Source organism: Eupeodes corollae, chromosome 3, assembly GCF_945859685.1.
Source record: "Eupeodes corollae chromosome 3, idEupCoro1.1, whole genome shotgun sequence".
NCBI classification, from domain to species: Eukaryota; Metazoa; Arthropoda; class Insecta; order Diptera; family Syrphidae; genus Eupeodes; species Eupeodes corollae.
Window position 1 is genome coordinate 102,450,104 of NC_079149.1, and position 19,323 is coordinate 102,469,426.

Sequence of the window (19,323 nt, forward strand, 5' to 3'; positions counted from 1 at the left end):
ACGTAAAGCGCGAAACACATTTCGAACCGAACACTGATTTTGGTAATAAAATTCAATGATTTGCAAGCGTTGCTCGTTAGTAAGTCTATTTATGATGAAATGTCAAAGCATACTGAGCATCTTTCTCTTTGACACCATGTCTGAAATCCCGCGTGATCTGTCAAATACTAATGCATGAAAATCCTAACCTCAAAAAAATCACCCTTTATTATAATTTAAATGTTTTTTTTGTTTGAAATTGACTTTTTGAAATGTGTAAAATCACATTTGTTCGCCCATTCGTTGTTCGCTCTCATGAACAAGGCCCTTAAAGAACTATTCACATGATAGCGCCTCGAATCAACGAAAATTCGTCCATTATGACATTTCTTTCATATGAATTGTTTTTATTCGTTATAACATTTACAATGAAATTTTAAGGTTAAGACGCATGTGGAACGCCAATTGTATTTGACAGTTCGTTAAAATCGAATTGCAATTCCCTTTTTGTTTACAATTTTCCAAATTTCAATTCTTCAATTTTTCTGAATTTAGTGAGGCTCGTTCAGATTTAGTACTTTGATGTGTTATATGATGTTCCACAAAAATCTAGACAAATTGCAATGATTTTATTTCAAGGATTTGATGTTGCAAACAAATTAAAAATGTGGGCTTTGTTACGGTTTTATTGTTAACTTGAAATATAATCGTATGTTTAAAAAAACAAAACTTCCTGTGATGAGCTGGCTTTAAATTTAAAAGAAATTTCTGGAAGAAATGCTTTACGACGTGAACGAACTGTTTTTTTAAGGAAATTTTCATAATTTGGATCTATTTTAAATTTGCAAAAGTTACTAAACATAGAAAGATAGAAATGTCCACACAATTTGACATTCTCAACTGTCAAGCAATAAACAACAACAAGAGAAACAAAAGGAAAACCTAAAATAGCTTTCACATAAAGTGATTGTCATGTATGATAATTGGCCAGTTTATATTTTTATGATGTCAGAGATTTCCCTTTTCTTAGAAACAAAAACAACATTTCTCTAACAAATTTATATCTTTTGATGTCAGAAATGTAAGAAAACTGAATTTATATAATTTAATTTCTTAAGAATTCCATATCGCACGATGCAAAATGGGAGAGAATAAATGCCAAGCTAATTTGATGGCTAGGTGAGAAAAAATGAATAGTAAATTGGGTCTCATTTTTCTGCTCTGTCATTCCGCCTGAGAAAATTCTCAGAAATCCTAGAAATATAAACTAGTCAAATCATCTTAAAAGAGGCAATTTTGCTTTTTTTCTTATAGTCATTTATCAGAAATTACGTTATCCCTGGCCCCAGTTAACTTAAAAGTTATTCCTTTGTGTCTGAAAAATAACCTTGAATTAACTAAAAGCAAAGCAATCGTTAAAATCTAAAATGAAGGTTTGCACTAAAACTTGGCCAGGACATCTTTATGATTTCAAACTCGTCAGTTTATTGGTAGGTCATATGAGTTTAAGAAGTCTCATTAAGAAACATAATACAAATTGGTGCAAAGTTATAGCTGCCATTTTACTTTTCACTGTCCGATTGCTTTTTCCAATTACTTTTTAACACTTTTAAAACTATCTTGCACACAGGCCTGGCCACAAACATTTATTTAACACTTAAACCAGAACCAGATACGAGCGCTACGGTAGATTGTAGAACTACACATATGTATGGATATGAAAACCAAAACTAAACCTCTACATCAACTTTTATGGTTGTTCTCTCTTTTTGTTTGCTATTAAGAAAATTCGTAAAACGAACAGTTTATCCTTTTATGTATTTAATTATTTAAAACGATGCGATCTGTTTGGTTAAGGTGCTTTTGCGAAATAACTCAGAGCTTTGCCAAGTAGGCCATTATACGAGTTTGTATTTCTCTTAAGGCAGTATACCTACTATGTACCAACTTTTATGTATAGATACGTATGTATAGTAGCATGTGGTGTGCACTTAAATTTATTTGTGTCCATATTTCAGAGTCATGATGCTGATGAAAGTCACCTCGAGGGCATTATTAACTCTCCATCTTAACAGAATGACAGGTGCCAACAGACTTCCGATATTCTAGTCTTCCTCGTCGTCCTTGTTCTTGGTTGTGGCCCATAATATAGGCACTATACTATACACACTAATTCTCAAATTGATTACTGCAACAACAGAATCTAGGGCTTGGAAATCATGTATATGTAATACAGAACCTCTGAGAGAAGACAAAAAAAAACAATTTATTACATTACGTGGCATGAGAAAGATTCCTTTTGCTATTTGAATGCCAAGTAACGTAGACGTATAGACCGAGAACCATAACTAACCAACATCATGGGGAGTGTCATTGAGTTGGCATTGCGGCATAGCCGCATAGCTCATCATGAATGAGTAGGCAAAGTTCCGCATTTACTAAACTTAATAGCTTCCAATTGAAATAGTAAATTATTCTTTACTTTGTTATGGTTTTAAGAGGAATTGTGTGTTTCTAAAGAGTTTGTTGGTAGTCTTAAGTGATGACTGATGACGAAGGGTAACGCATGGGATAGAAACATTTTAGGTCAAAAGATGACTAATTCTGAGCATGATTGTTTTAAATATAAAAGAGTGTTTGCGTCATTTTAAAGAGTTTTCATTTAAGTCTTTACCAATTGCAATGCAACCATTTCCAATAATTCAACTCAATAAAGATCAGTGGTCATTTTTACTTTTTAGAATTGGTATTGCGGTAAAAAATAGAACGCGACAGTCAAATTTGAGTTGCAGATTTGAACGCGACGATCAAACGTCAAAACAGAAAACAAAAACAAAGTTATTTTTCGAATGTCAGCTGCTCTTCATACTGTCGCTGTTCACGACAAAAGCAAAGAAAAAAAGAATTGCCTTGACTTTTATGGCTGAAACACATACACGCTTCAGCTTCGGCTTCGTCTGCGTTACGTTAGGCCTGCTTTGAGGTTGCTTTGAATGACATTTCTATTATTTCATCCCTCCAAAGAGCAAATATTTTGTTTGTTGACATTTTTTATCAGCTGATGAGCTGTCAGACAAAGCAAATGTTCAGATAATTGAACTAGAGCTTCCGTTTGGAGTCACATTACGTTACATTACGTTCTTTTCCTTACGATTGTCAAACGAAACGTGAGGTCGAAGCTCCATTGTGATAGCATGCATTGAATTCCTATGGCTGAACTCGTAAACGTCAGGCGAAAGCTGAAGCGTGTTTGTGTTTCAGCCATTAGAACTGGGTCAAGAGAACGCCGAAAGTTGGCTGGCTTCTGTTTGACGTATCAGAATGCGGAGGGCAAAGGTATGTTCGGACTGTAATGTCAGACCGCGTTCTGTTGGACCAGGCCTTAAAATTGTTGAACTATATGGATCAACTGTTGAACTCGGTTGTATAACAGGCCCCTAATATAGAAACTTTTTAAGGGGCCAGTTACACTTGTTTTTACTTTTCGTCATTGAACCAATCAGGTTGGTTATAGCGATTATAAAATATTTCTGGTTGAATTTCAATTACAAATTTCTCCGAAAGTAATATTTCATTATAATTGCATAACATAATACTTGACATAAAACAACGAAACCATTCGCATAATTTTTTTTATAAAAATAAAAAAAAGTGCTGACTCCTTACTTCCTAAAGACAGCTGCAAAAACTAAAGGGTGTCCCAAAATTAACGCAAGATTTGAATTAAATAGAAAACGCCGTTTTTAGTCTTTTGATAGTTATATTTTTATTGACTCGTCAAGTACATAGGATAGGGTAATGTATGGAATAACACATCGGACAAATGGCCTCCACGGCTTTGCATGCACATGCGCACTCTTTTGTTGAAATTTTCCATGACCATTCTGCATAAATGTGGCTGAATTTCTTTGATGCAGCGTTGAATCTCCTCCTTTAATGCATGGGTGGTTGTGGGCTTGTTGACAAAGACTTGTGATTTCAAATAACCCCATAAAAAGAAGTCTAATGGTGTTAAATCACACGATCTAGGAGGCCAATTTTGATCACCGAAACGAGAGAGTACACGACCTTATTATTTTTTATGAAAATACAAAATTAGTGCCGACTTCTTTTTGCCTGATAATATTAATTTCTGTATTTTCTCTTCAACATATTAAATGTTAATATTTCCACACCTAATATAATAGTTTTAATCAATTTTAAAACTTAATTGATTTCAAGTCAAGTTGATATAAGCGTTTTTTTAACTGATATGTCAAAATGATTAACTCGAAACGTCAAAGTTAAATTAATTTTGACATTTTCTTATATCTGCAGCAGCAGATTGGTCTCCATTGGGTAAATCTATTAAATTGACAATATATCTTGAACTAAATCACTCGTGAAACTGCAAAACACATGCTTTACCAAGTCGTTTAATTTGTATCTATTTTGACAGTTGATAGCCCAAACAACGTAATTTTATGATTTATTTTTCTTGAAACAAACATACCTATGTTAAGCCATAACTACATCATGAGCTGTACTTTAAAATACGATTTAATTTAGTAAATGCAAATACAAAATAAAATAAATATTTAGTTTAAAGTATAAACAAGATTTTTAAAATTTCATCATCGGACAAAGTGGCCATCATCATCATCATCACCGTTATTCATCAACAATACAATGTTGTCATTTGGCATTTCCACAAATGCCCACTAATAGCATTCTCTCCAAACAAACACAAATTCAATTAAGTCTCCTCATTGCAATTCCCACAAGCGAGTGACACTATAGCGCGTAAATTATGTACATACGTGAATAGAATGGTCATAACGCGCCGTAAGCCACTACGGACGCGGACGTCAGAAAATTGCACTTTCTGTTTTTTACAAATGGAGAATCCTAATATTTCGTTTTCAAATTACCGCAATATTCCATCAGCTTGATGGTTTGGGATAAAAACTGCAAAATAAAAATGAACAACAGTCAATGTGAAATATTTTAATTTACGCGTGTTCCGCCTCAGTCGTTCGTGATGTTTTCATTGATTTGATCAAAAACTACAAAATGCATCTCACCACAATATACCCATGGAATGCACCAAATTCGAGGCACATTCGGTGTTGGACAATGCTTTATACAGAACCTGACACACCCAGCCCAGACCCAACACCCACTCACTCGCTTGACAAAGATGACCAAAGCTTTGGGTAAATTAACAAAGTTGTTTAAATTATTGCGCGATGGAAACGTGTGCGTCAGTTTTCATTTATGTACATACATATATGTATGTGTATTTGTACAAAAAAATAAAACTGCAGCCGTCAAAATATTGATATTGGATGGAACATAAGTTAGGGTCATCACACATCAACGCTGGACAAACAATATTTTGGCATGTGTTTCTGTGGTTATGTTCAGGGTTTGTTTTTTTCTAGTATCACCGCATTTAGATCATAATTCAGGTAAAACCAAGCATCTGTGTCAACAATGCACAAATTGGTAGAGAGATGTTTTGTCAATATGCAGTTTTAATCGAAAAATGTTCATGCAAAGGTACCCTTAAAAAACTAAAATATATATGTACATACCATTAAATTAAACTAAAGCATGCATGCAAATCAAATAAGTAAATACATATGTACATATTTAGGTACATATATTAATTTTGAAGTTTGGCACAAGGTGTTTATTATATTTTTTCCAGTTAATCAAATATTAATGAAATTACAAAAATAAAATGGTTTCAAGTTTTGATTGCGAAAGAAATGTTACCATCTATTATTTTATTCTTAATCTAGCCGATTTCCAAATGCTACTAGCAGCGTAATTTTTGTCATCTAAATTCAATTCAAAATAAGGTATCCCTAGGAATTCCAAAAGCATGTAGTTTAAAAAGTTGTCCCCTTATAATAGCTTGACATAACCTACTATCTGTCAATTAAAAACTGTTCTCACTAATCTATCAATAGCAAAAGTGACAGCCCACACTTTCAACTTCCTTTTTTTATTTTCTAAAATCTATAAAGAGATTTCTGTATTCTGAGAAATGTAAACGAACTTTCTCATTCTGAGAATAGAATTTTTATGATTAAATTTCTCAAAAATTCTCTAATTCAAAAAAAGATGAAAAAAAATGCAAAGCTAATTTGATATCTTGGAGAGAATCAATAGTAATAGAGAATCGTGTACATTTTCTTCATATTTAAATAACTCAGACGTGTTAATTTATGATTGAGGTTGTTCGTATAAATTAAGCTTTCAAACTCGTTCAATAAAATATCTTAAAGTTCACAAATTCAGGGAAGGCTATCCAACATGACAAAGAACGTAGCCAAGGCTCTATTTTACTTCAGAGCAGTGTCTGTACTGTCAAACAAAACATTTTGTTTCGTTTTTGCTCCTGAACGTTCTTACTTACTTATTTAAAGTGGCGCTACAGTCCTGTGTGAACTAGGGCCTCACCCAACAAACTTCTCCATCTAGCTCGGTCCCTAGCTAAATGTCTCCAGTTTCGCGCTCTAAGTTGGGTGAGGTCACCTTCCACTTGTGCGCGCCACTTAATCCGCGGTCTTCTTCTACTTCGCTGTAGTGTGGGTGTGGATTTGAAGACTTTCCGGGCCGGAGCATTGGTTTCCATGCACTCTACGTGACCCAGCCATCTTAGTCGCTGGACCCTTCTTGCTGTCTACGTTGCTGTACAGCCCGTACAGCTCGTCGTTCCATCTTCGCCTCCACACCTTTCTTGCTGTCTACGTTGCTGTACAGCCCGTACAGCTCGTCGTTCCATCTTCGCCTCCACTCCTTCGATGCATACGGGACCGTAGATCACACGAAGAACTTTTCTCTCGAAACGACCCAAGGTGCTTTCATCCGCTTTTGTCATAGTCCATGCTTCTGCACCGTATAGCAGGACGGGAATGATAAGGGTCTTATATAGCAACACTTTGGTCCGTCCAGAGAGGACTTTACCACTCAATTGCTTTCTTAGTCCAAAGAAACAGCGCTTAGTAAGAGTTATTTTGCGTTTGATCTCAGTGCTGGTGTTGTTTTCTGCGTTTACAGCGGAGCCGAGGTGGATGAAGTCCTTGACTACCTCAAAGTTACGTCTGTCAATGGTGACGTTTTGACCAAGACATCGGTGTTGTATGTCCTTTTTTGACGAAAGCATGTACTTTTTTTTTGCCCTCATTAACCGTTAAACCGTTATACTCACAAAAGCCCCATTGACATCACGCTAAGTTCTTCCAAATATGTCAATATCATCAGCATATGCTAGTAATTGGACAGACTTTTGAAAGATAGTGCCTCTAGTGTTGACGTGTGAGCTCTGCACTATTCTTTTAAGCAATATCACATGACAGCGCATTACTTTGTCTAAAACCTTTTTTGACATCTGTTAAGTTGTTTCCAACCTTTATGGAGGAGCGTGAATGCTCCATGGTCATCCTGCACAAACGACGAGTTTGGCAGGGATGCCAAAACTAGACATGGCTCTATACAGCTCGTCCCTGTAGATGCTGTCATATGCGGCCTTGAAATCGATGAAAAGATGGTGGATGTCGATTCGTTGTTCTTGGTTTTTTTTTCCAGGACCTGCCGTAATGTGAATATCTGATCAACTGTGGACTTTCCTGGTATAAGACCACACTGATAAGGACCTATCAGGTTGTTGACGATGGGCTTTAGACGTTCACATATTACGGCAGAGAAGATTTTATAGGCGATGTTCAATAGACTGATTGCTTTATAGTTGGTGCAGTTTGAGGGTCTCCTTTTTTTAGGATACTGAGGTCCCATTCATCGGGCATGCTTTCTTCCGACCATATCTTACAGATAAGTTGGTGCATGCTCCTAACCAACTTATCTCTAGCTGCTTTAAAGAGCTCGGTATTCAAGCCATCCGCTCCAGCGGCTTTATTAGACTTCAGCTTAGATATGACAATCTTTACTTCGTCTAAGTCGGGAGGACGGGATGATTGTTGGCTTTTCGTCTATGTCGAACGGGTCATCCTGCCTGACAGCGGAATTCAGTTCGTCGTCGCCGTTATACAGTCTGCAGAAGTAGTCCTTCCATATCCTCAGCATTGACTGCGGTTCCACTATGATGTTTCCACTTTCGTCTTTACAGTCTTCGGTTCTAGGTTTTAATTTCGTTTCACCTGTTCATAAAACTTTCGAACTTCATTCCTGCTTTTAAACCTCTCAACATCTTCGACCGCAGGCTTCTCATGCTCTCTCTTTTTCCTTCTGAGAAGTCGGCGTTCCTCTCGCCTTTTCTGCTCATAGAGCTCATGAACAGCTCTCGTCCTTTTATGCAGCACCGTTTGCGTGCCTGTAGCTTGGCTGCATTTGCCTGCCGACATTCCTCATCAAACCAGGGATTCCTTATTGGTGGCTGTTTGAAACCCAGCACATCAGAGGCGGTTTCTCTGATTGCATCTTGGAAATGTTGCCACTGGTTTTCGATACATTGTGTTGGCGGCAGAGAACTTCGAGAGAGGTTACTTGTAGCTCGGTCGGAAAAGGATTTGGCGATCTCTGGCGATTGTAGCCGTTCGACGTTGTACCTTCTGCCAGCACCTCCCTGTTTTGCCTTGGGTCTGGAAACCCAAAGTGCTAGCTTCTGAACGTTCAGAGTTTTAAATTTGCGTTTCTTCTTTCGTTCTAAAAGTGTTCTGAGCAAAAATACTCCATTTAACAAGATGGGAATCTCAGACTGACATTTGGGTTTGCCTACAAGCTACTTTAAACTAAATGTGAGAAAGTGTGTGTGAAAAACTAAACACATTCTCACATTTAGTGTTCAGGCCCATCAAATGCTTCATTTAAGTCCTAGGGCCCATTTAAATGCTTCATATTGGATGTTTCATGACCTCTTTGTATATTTAATAAGTAAATTTAATAATAAATTGCGCACGCACCCTTAACTTGATGGTTCTTCGAACGTATCTTTGATTCAATAATCCGAGGTTAATTATCAAATTTAAAGAATCTCGTATTGATTACTGTAAATTAGTGAAAAATTATAATAAACTGTTGTTGAACATGCTTTTTTTAAAGACAAAAATGTACATTGGTTCGCTATCAACAAAATGAATGCAAAATTAAATCTTAAAACTGACTTTTTCACCGAAAAATTAAATTTTAATTTTATGTCAAAATTACAAATACTACAATGTAAACAAATGGGTTTTGGAGAGTGAAACGTACAAAAGATTCCCATCTTGGTAAATGGAGAATGTCTGGTTCTGGGCTTGTTCGGTGTTCACATTATAAGCTATGAATAAAAGCCTTGAGTTGACAGGATTGAATACTGAACGCAAACATTTGACAGATGCAATTGAAAATAAGCTTAGTACCCGTGGCATGATGGTTAGTGCGTTGAACTGTCGTGCGAGAGGTCTTGGGTTCGATCCCTACCTGTACTACCTAAAGTTTTATTTACTTGTACTGCCTCTTGCGAGGAATTGACAAATTCTCCAAGAGTAATTCTGGTCATGAAAAAGTGCTTTCTCAAATTTGCCGTTCGGATTCGACATATAAACTGTAGGTCCCTTTCATTCCTGCAATTACTCGCACACAGGAATGGTTGAGAGTTGTAAGTCACTAGGCCCTGGTTCTCTATAGACTGTTGGGCCAACTTATTTATTTTAATTGAAAATAAGCTGACTGTTCATGTGTGTTTCCTATTCTGAGGGATCGAAACACACTTTGCTTAGATCATACTGCGAATTTGTTCAGAATTTGTTTCTGATTTATGTAAATAAATAAAAACGTTCGCGTTCTTTTTCAAATTGATTCAGTGAACCATTTGGCCCTTTCCATAATAACCAGCTTTAGAGTTCTTTTGTACACGTGTAATGAAGATTTATTTGTATGTATTCGAAATTTTTGTAAGGTAATTCTTAGAATTATGTTGCGTTTAAATATCTTTTTTGTTCTTAAAACCTTAAAGTTTTAGTAAAATCTTTTTTGAAATAAAATAAAAACTTAACGAAAACAATTTTATTTGATATTTATAGCACTCCCAAAGGACTCGAAGATGTTTCATCATATCCAACATTATTTGCTGAATTACTAGGCGAAGGATGGTCTATTGAAGATTTAACTAAATTAGCTGGTGGAAATTTTATTCGTGTAATGTTACAAGTTGAAAAAATACGTGACATTAAAAAAACAAATGGTGTTAAACCATTTGAAGATCATCCCAATTTCCGCACTGACGATCCTTATAATTGTACATCTAGCTAATTAATTACTACCCAATCAGAATTGGGAAAATAATAATTGCAGAATAAAAAAATAATTTAAATAATAATAATATTAATGTAGTTAGTTTAAGAATTTATAAAAATAAAACAATGTAAAATTAAGATTTTTTTATGTTTAAACATAACGTATATAATATAATATAAAATAATGAAATGTACGAATGTAATGAGTACTTTTAGATATAATACCCAATTCCAGTGCCTCTATCAATTTGGAATAAAAAAGAATAAAACTAAATTAAAATAAGAACAAAGAAATTATTATTATATTGAAATACCTTTTATTAGTTATTATAATTTACAATTTTATCAAACTTATTTTATTTATCTTATCTCTTACTAATAATTCCAAAAACATCTTATAAATCTTTTCGATTAAGGAATCTCTGAATAGCTTTCGAAAAGTATGAAATGTCAATTTTGACATTTGTACCATTGCAAAAATGATAAAAAATCATTCCGAATCTATCCACAACTCAACCATGAGATTCTATAATCTACTTGAAAATTTGGTCGTATTTTACGCTTCACAATTCCCTGTCAAACAATTTTCTCTTTGTCTTATTATAACACTTTTACATTCTTGTTACACTGTCACATTTTCAAGCTGTCACTTATTTTGACATTTAGCCTGTTCATATGTTCTTTCAAGGACAAACTGTGTACCTTCTGATAGAGAAAATACAAAAACTATTTTGCCAACAACTGTCCATTACTAGTTCTAACAAAACCACCGATTTACTTTATTTTTATTTTGTATGGACTTACAAATAATTTTGATATCTTTGCGACCTTTACAATCAATTTTAATCAAAGCCATATTATTTTTCTGTGAGCTTACACCTGGACAATAGCCCAATCACATTTTGAAGCACGCGAATCTGTATTTTTGTTCGGCATTTTTATTCTATACGTGCAATTTTCTAGAATTTTGAACAATTTATATATTTATTGGTAAAATAAATCTAATTGTTTCTATCTAAAACTGTCAAAATGCTGATTTCTTGTTGCGTTTCACTTAAATAATTATTCTGTTAGCAAATGTCATGTCTTGTTTATGTTTATTTAAATTTTTACTCCCGAAATGTCATTAACAGAATGACATTTGCCACCATTGCTGCAACTTCCGAAAGAATGATGACATCCACGTCAAGTGACAATTTTTCCACGACCACTTTCTTACGTTAATTACCAGTATTTATTAAAATACCAATCTTTTATTTTCTTTGGAAAATTTGTTTCATTTTAAAAAAGACTGTACATTTTTTATGTATGCTTTTGTACCTTTCACAACTGTAAATAGAATACAAAACTTTCGATTTTGTTTTACAAAATATGAATCTGAAGTTTATAAAAGACTTTTTATTAAATTTTAAAATGTCTGTAAAAATCTATTCTAGTAATACTAAATAAGGTATTTCAAAATTAAAAATATCCAAGTAATTAAAATATATCTAAGCATTAAGTTGTGTGAATGTACAAATTATAGATAGATAGATAAAATTAATCCAAATTTGTAAGCATACAAATTGAACAAAAGAAATTGGTTTTCGTTATTATAATGTATGTATGTGTAAATAAATATAACTTATGTAAATTATAAAAATATGTTATTTCATTAAAAAAAAAAGAAAATTATGAAGTTTTGACAAGAAAAAATAAAAATATTAATTTACTTTACTTTAAACCTGTCGATGTGTTTTTTGTTTATTTATTTAGCATAAAAGAGAGTTTATACTGATTAAATTGTTTAAAAGTACATATAAAAAAAATAGATATAAATTATTATAAATAAGAAAATAAAAATATAAATACAAATAAAATAAAACATCCATGGATAGGACCAAAACTAACATTTATTTTCTTCTTAAAATACTCTTATTTTGTGTAATTTCTCATTTTTAATTTATCAATTAATAATTTGTGATTATAATTTGCTTCTATGGATTCTTGAAATGAAACATATCACAAGACAACAAATAAAAAAGATTAAAATCAACTTAATTAATGAAATATTTAAAAAGAAAATGTTTTTAGAGGGAAAATATTACACTTATAAACACAAACTTTCATCAAATGAAATTAAAAAAATAATATAAATTAATTTCATCTGTAAATACCTATTATTATTATTTTATTAAATGTATAAGTTATAATTTTGTATTGTATCTAATTATAATATTCGTTTAAAATAAGTTCTTTATCAAACTTTTGCAGAATTTGTTTAGTTCACACTTTTCCGAATGTACCAATGTATATTAAACTTAAATCCATTCTCAACTTAAAAATGTCAAAAATATGCGACGTAGGTCCTCGGCCTTATGTATTTTTTTTTCTAAACAAAGTGCAAATTAAATGAGATGTCATCAACGTGACAACAAGAGTTTATGTTCTCTTAGTCCCCTATTACACGTTGACCCACGACTTACTTTTGACTTTCCTTATAAATTTGTATTCGGTAAGGCAAGCGCTTTAACACGTTGACTCGTGCCCCATGCCTCAAATTTGACAATTATAGTTTGTTTTGTTTTGAATACTCAGTTTTTGAAGTTGAGTAAATTTATAAAACAAAATAAATAGGATTTTGGAAATGGATTCCGAAAATGTATTAAAGCTGTTAAAGTTACACATTTTTCTAGTTTTCAAACAAATTCCAGCAACAAGAAAATTGAATAAAAAAGAACAGCATAAAACGAATATGAGAAAAAAGAAACGTCACTCGACTCACATGTCTAATAACAATTTCCCCGAGACTCACCGAAAATTTTTGTTTGCATTTCATTTTCTTATATGTGCTTTCTTTTTTGCACTCATGTTAGTCGTGAGGCATCGTGTAATAGCAGACTTAAGAATTATAAAAGCCCAATTGGCAACCTAGTTGCCTTCAAATTTAAGATAATAAGAGTTGCTCCGCAAAGATGCTTTGAGTTGCCTGCGAAAGTTTGTTTGGTGTTTCCCTTTACCCTACAAACATTTTTCGCTGCCGGCAACTTTATCCAAATAACATAACAAAATATAAATAAGTACCTATAGCTTCTAAATTGTATTAAATTGAACTTTCAAAACATGACATGATAAAATTGACGTTTCATTTCTAAAAAAATAAGCTGTCATAAAATATGAAATGATTCAACTGAAGTGACATGTAGTTACTTTTCCATCTCAGAATTCATATGACATCTATTATATACAAAATGTATGGTGCAAAGATTTTGCTTAAGCCAACATCAATTCATTTTGACATTTATGTACGTTTGCTACTGCACTAATATAAAACACAGCATTTTCACTTCTCTTTTACAAGCGTGTCAATGATATCAAAATTAAGAAAACTTGAATTTATCAAGATTTCCAGGATTAATTAAGGTCTCAAGTAAAATTCATCTGTGTTTTACAAAATTAACTCTTAAGGGACTTACACATGGGACCGAATAACGAATGGACGAACAAACGTGATTTTACACATTTCGAAACGTCAATTTCAAAGAAAAATACATTTAAATTATAAGAATCCAATTGACACTTATGTTAGGATAATAAAATTTGCATTTTGTTCCCTAAAACAAGACAATTTTTTAAAAACAGTTTGGTAGTAACGAATTGTAGTGTGGTTGCTAGGAATTGTCAAACTCTATTCGCGCTCCACATACCATCCACACTGCAACGAATAAATTGTTCGTGCTCAATTTAACCTCAAAATTATACAACTCTTGTTTTGTTTGTTGAAAAGGGTAATTATAAATTGCCAATTCGTTGCTGTCTGCGAATAGAAATAAAGCTCATGTGAAAGAAACGTCAAAATATGCGAACATCCACAGTTCGCAGTTCGTAGCTAATGTGCAAGATGCTTTACAGATATTCAAGACTTCAAATCTTTCTACCTTAACGGTTCTTTTCTCACTTTGTGATCTGATCCATTTGATATACTGAATCAGATCTTAGAAGTATTTTAAAAATAAACTAGGAAAGAATAATGCTTTATAATTTAATATATATCATAATTGAGAATGACAGGAATTGGAAATGGCAGTTTTACTGTCTTAATAAAAAGTGATACAAACCACAAATGTCACTTGATTTTTCACTTTCTTTCGATTTTGACAGAGAACAATTTTCAAAATTGACTGTTGCAAGATGTCTTTCGCAATGGACGTACTCAACTTGTATTATTGTCTAAGTACTAGAATATTGTTTCTGATTTACTCATGAGCAATCCCAAAGGAACACGGGTATGCAAACCAGTAATATATAAAAACCTAACTTGTCTTGACGGGCGTTAAACCTTCAAAAGATAATACCATGTTCCTATTGACTTAACAACAAAGCTGCCAATGAGAGATCAAACTAACTTAAAATTTAACAAGGTTTATTTATTTTTATTTTCAAAGAATTTTAAGGGCCTCCTAAACAAAATTTGACAAACAAAATTATAATTTTCTTATTCTTTAACGAACCTTAGAATAATAACAATAAGTTTTGTGTATGACATTTCATTTCAAAAATAGATTTTACCGCTAGTTGTAAAAATCATAATATTAATAAATTTGTAAGACATGATTTTTGACAACATCCTTAATAATAGAAAAAAAGTCGCTCGAATAAATCAATACGTCTTCCAGTTTTATTAATTCATTTGTGTGAAGTTTTGTTTAAACTATTATACATACCTTTTATTATTTTTATAAATACTAGAGTAATTATAATAATCTTTTTTTTTTAAATATTTTCCTCATAAATTATTGTTAAAAATATAAAAATACTTAATAAAAACATTAAATATAAAAATAAAACTCACATACCTAGTCAATAAAAACAAAAAAAATGTTTTTAAATATAAACATTTTAAAAAAAATTGTAGCATAAAATTTATTTGGTAAAAAAATTACTTCAGTATGTTTTTGAAAATATTTGAATCAACGTAGAAAATCTACTAAATGCGTATTTGCAACTAAAATCTTTAGACTATAAGGAAATAAGAGTTTAGCGACTTTTGTACATTTCGCTAAACTAACGAATTTATGTTTAAGTGATGTAGATTAAAAGAAAAATATTAGATGAATGGTTGGTAACCCTATTTATAAAAATGCTGATGACGATGTAAATAGCTTAGAATGTAAATTATAAAAATATCTAGGTAAGCTAGGATAATTAAAATTTATATTTAGTATAATTATGTACCTTTTTATTTTACAAAATTATTAAATAGGTGTTGTTTTTTTCAGTATAAGTTTAAAATTAAGGAAGTTTTAAGTTTCACTGAAAATAGAATTCTTAAACTTTATACTTATACTGAAAAATTGAACGGGTTTGAATTTAAATTTTAAAAAAAAAAATAAACTATAAATCGCACGAAACATAAATAAAATTTTAACAATAAGAAATCAATTATTAAATAAAAAAAAATATACATTTTAAATGAATACAAGGAAAATAGTAAAAATTGCTGACGTATAAAGTATAATTTTACTACTTATAGTAAATTTAATTTTAAAAAAATAAGATATTTAATATCGATAAGATTAGAGTGAAATAATAAAATCGCTATAATTATGGACGATTGTAAGAATTTTAAATATTATCTATTGCATATATATTATAAATGAAAGATTCTAGTTAATGTTTATATATAAAATAAAATTGTGTATTTACACAAAGAATGTATAGCTAAAATAATATTTCCAAAATATTTTGTTTTTTTATAATGAAATTAAATATACTGAACAATGAAAAAAAGGATAAATATAAAAATAATAATTTTAAAACGAAAAGAGTAAAATAATAAAATGAATGATTTAGAAAATTTAAAAGTATTGCATTTTTAATTTTTTTTCGGAACAATGCAATTATAATAATTTTTGCTTTGAAGACAGATACATATAACTGTCAACCAGACATATAGAACCTCTGTTGACATTATCGAGGGACACATCAAAAGAAATATCCATATTTTAAGAGTTAGAGAACTACAAGGCAAAGAAGGTTTAGCTTCCGAAATGTTGGTGTTAGAGTGAAGTTTACAATATTTTGACATTGCATACATCCCCAAAACGATTCTTCAGTTTTTTCAAAATAAAACTTGGACTTCTTGTCAAAAAAGAACAATTTTTTCAATACTATTTCGGAACTTATCGAGATACACATTTAATGAAAGGTCTGTTAATCCATACCTTCAAACCAAAAGTTTCTTTGAGCTCTCGATTCCGAAAAGAATGTGGCTTTCACTGCTTTATTGAACATGAACATATGCCTTTCAGTTGATTCATAGATCTTGGAAAAAGTTTTCAAGTGGATTTCTTTGTAAATCAAAGCCATTAAAATTACATCAATTTGTAAGCTAAAGTTCACTTTAGATTTTTACTGGGATTAAATGGTTCCTACGTCAAATTTGTCATTTATACCATAGTTTAAGTGTCAAAATACTACTCCGAATCCTTTCCACCAATAGCTCATTCATGGGATTGGAGTCTCCATTGAACATTTCTGATGACAGGAATATCGGCCTGTCATCAGATAATTCAATAGAGACCAACAATCCAACATCCAGTCCATGATCCAGATGTGTCGGATACCGACACAAAAGTTAAATCAACAAAAATGTAAACAACAGATTAACCGTTGTGTCAAGTATGACATCTGAGGTTGCTAATGGAAAAACGTAATATGCCCAGTCAAAAGAAACACTTGATTGCGAAAGAGATTGCTGAAGAGAGTTTGATTGGATTATACTCTTGTGGAGCCTCAGAGTAAGCTTCTAATACACTAAATTCCTCTAATTTTCCTTAATTTGGGATTACTATTTTCATACCTAACGAATTTAAGTAAACATTTTAATATTGTTTTAATTTATCGAAGTGGCGATAGCAGCTTCATTACTTTGTTCAACAATAAAATTGATAAAAATGTTGTCAACACTAATTATTATTTATTTATTTATTTATTAAGAAGTATAGTGCTTTACTTCCCAATCAATAATTTATCATAAACTTGCAAGTGAATTTATATTCTTTTGTTGGAATAATAATAGTTTCAATTGATTGAGTTGCGAACAGATTCAGAGTAAATTTTTGACACTTTTACTACGATAACAATGTCAAAATTTATATTTATTCATCGAATTCAGTATATGGTGTATGTATATTCCTAAAAATTCGGTTTCATATTTTTTCAATCGCAGTCCGTATGCGACTGAATACATCCATTTTGGAAAAAAATCATTTGCCATTAAACACCTGAACAACGATTTGACGTTTAGATTTTCATTGAATTTTGCCGCCATCATGGAATACCAAATGGACCATGGCGCACTTGACATTTATAAAATTGTTTTGAATAATCATTTTAGAAACTTTAAAAACATTTTTATATTTCAATAATGAAGCAATCCATATTAGATTCAAAGACAGAAGTCGAGAACCTCTGTAAGATGTAGGCGAACGATAAGAAATCCACCTAAAAACTAAAACTGTTTTCAAAATGTTTCCATTTTCATTTCATAGGAAAATTGACATTCCATTTGAATCGGAAGAAAAAGCAAAAATTGTGTTGGACGTCCTCAAAGTAGACTCAGCCGATCCAGACTCAGATCATCACTCAAAGGAGCATATCTATGTAGCAGATAATACCTTGCATGCTCAATACACTGCCGAGACTCCAAAGTCCCTACGTTCTTGTGCCTCGTCGTTCTATGATAAGCTTATTCTGATTACCGATTTGATGAAGGAATTTTCCCCTGCTCAGGCAACGGCAACAAACTAATTAAATCGAAATGGTTAAAAACACACCCGGACCAGAACCACATCGAGCAATCTATGGATTTTCTTTTAATTTATTTTTCACAAGCTTATTTGCCCTCTACGTCATCTGGGTGCTTCCCTATCAAGCTCTCGGGTTTTCCAAACATTTCTACTTTGTTCCTGATACATATTTTGCTTTTAGTTTGCCAGTTTTTGTTTTGTGCGGGATCGTTTTCTTTTTGTTCTTCTATTTGTCAATTAATATGGCACAAACCGCTGATGTTGAAAGTTCACTAACATTCAAAGACACCAAAGAAGGATGCAAGTGTTCGGGCTGGAGTAACAATGATAACGATTCAAATTATTCAGATTCAGAAGATGAGGAGGATGGGTCTTGTGAGAAGGATTATCTTTCAACATCAACTTCATTTGCCGTAGATGTTGATCTAAGTCATGTGTCTAGAGTACTTTATAATAAGACTTAAGTTTGTTTAACTAATAAAAATATTTATATTTATAATGAACTGCTGTTTTTTATTTTATCAAATGTGTGAACTTTCGTTTCATAATAAAAAAGATTGTTTTTACAAATTCGCTCTTGATTTTCTAGGAAAACCAAGTTGAGGGGTTGAACGATGTTCCTCTCCCCAATCCAATAAAAATTCTATTCAAAGTATGCGTTTAACATTTGTTTTAAATAAAAAAGGCTTTATTTCAACACCTTTCATTTGATGTCTTTCTTTTATGAAGTTCGAATAAAGATTTTTGAGGTTATGAACAATTTTTGTTGTTTTTTTCCAAACAAAAAATTCAACGACCAATAGCCCAGAAATTCGCTCGATTGTCGTTTGGCTCATTTTCAAAACACTATATTTAAGCTTGTAGTCAACGTATCGAAATTTTTTATACACCAAAATCTTCGTGAACTTGTCAAGAATTTAATAAAATTTGAATTTTGAAAATCGGTTGGAAAATAGAAACGTTATAAGCGTATTTGTAAAAAAATGTAATTTTTTTACATTTTACCGTTTTATTCATGTAATTTTAACGGTACATTCATTTTTTTTGATTAATAATATTAGGAACCAATGTAGCTTTCTAATAACATATCGTTTATTAAAATCGGTTCAATAGTTTTCATTTTATAACCGTTTAAGTTTCACTTGAAAGATATTTTTGAAATTTTTCATGCATTTACCCAGGATTTTTTTTTAATTTTTTTTTTTTGTTTTTTAAATCAAATCTTACTTTTTTCTTCGAATTACTATTTGGCATCATTTTAGGGCAGAAAAATAATAATGAGGGTATGTTTTTAATCTTGAGATCGAAAAATTCATCCACTTTCAAATTAA

The 19,323-nt window shown here is 31.8% G+C and overlaps 2 protein-coding genes across 2 annotated transcripts in view; both read left to right on the forward strand.

The window, feature by feature from the left end:
* The window catches only part of LOC129951634 (dipeptidase 1-like), a 28,923-nt gene extending 18,698 nt beyond the window's left edge, over window positions 1-10,225 (forward strand). Inside the window, exon 3 of the mRNA XM_056063879.1 lies at window positions 9,990-10,225. Within this exon, the coding sequence (XP_055919854.1) occupies window positions 9,990-10,218 (229 nt within the window). The 3' untranslated portion in view covers window positions 10,219-10,225. The remainder of the gene's footprint in view (window positions 1-9,989) is intronic.
* A 7,281-nt stretch (window positions 10,226-17,506) lies between these two features.
* On the forward strand, window positions 17,507-18,146 carry LOC129950035 (uncharacterized). The gene is made up of 2 exons (XM_056061804.1): window positions 17,507-17,663; window positions 17,735-18,146. The coding sequence occupies exons 1-2, from the start codon at window positions 17,611-17,613 to the stop codon at window positions 17,991-17,993; spliced, it is 312 nt and encodes a 103-aa protein (XP_055917779.1). The 5' UTR covers window positions 17,507-17,610; the 3' UTR covers window positions 17,994-18,146.
* The last annotated feature ends 1,177 nt before the right edge of the window (window positions 18,147-19,323 follow it).

Coding starts and splice junctions, on each gene's coding strand:
- LOC129950035 (XM_056061804.1), top strand. CDS start 17,611: ATGAAGCAATCCATATTAGATTCAAAGACAGAAGTCGAGAACCTCTGT. Junction 17,664..17,734: donor GTCGAGAACCTCTGTAAGAT/GTAGGCGAACGA, acceptor TTCATTTCATAG/GAAAATTGACATTCCATTTG.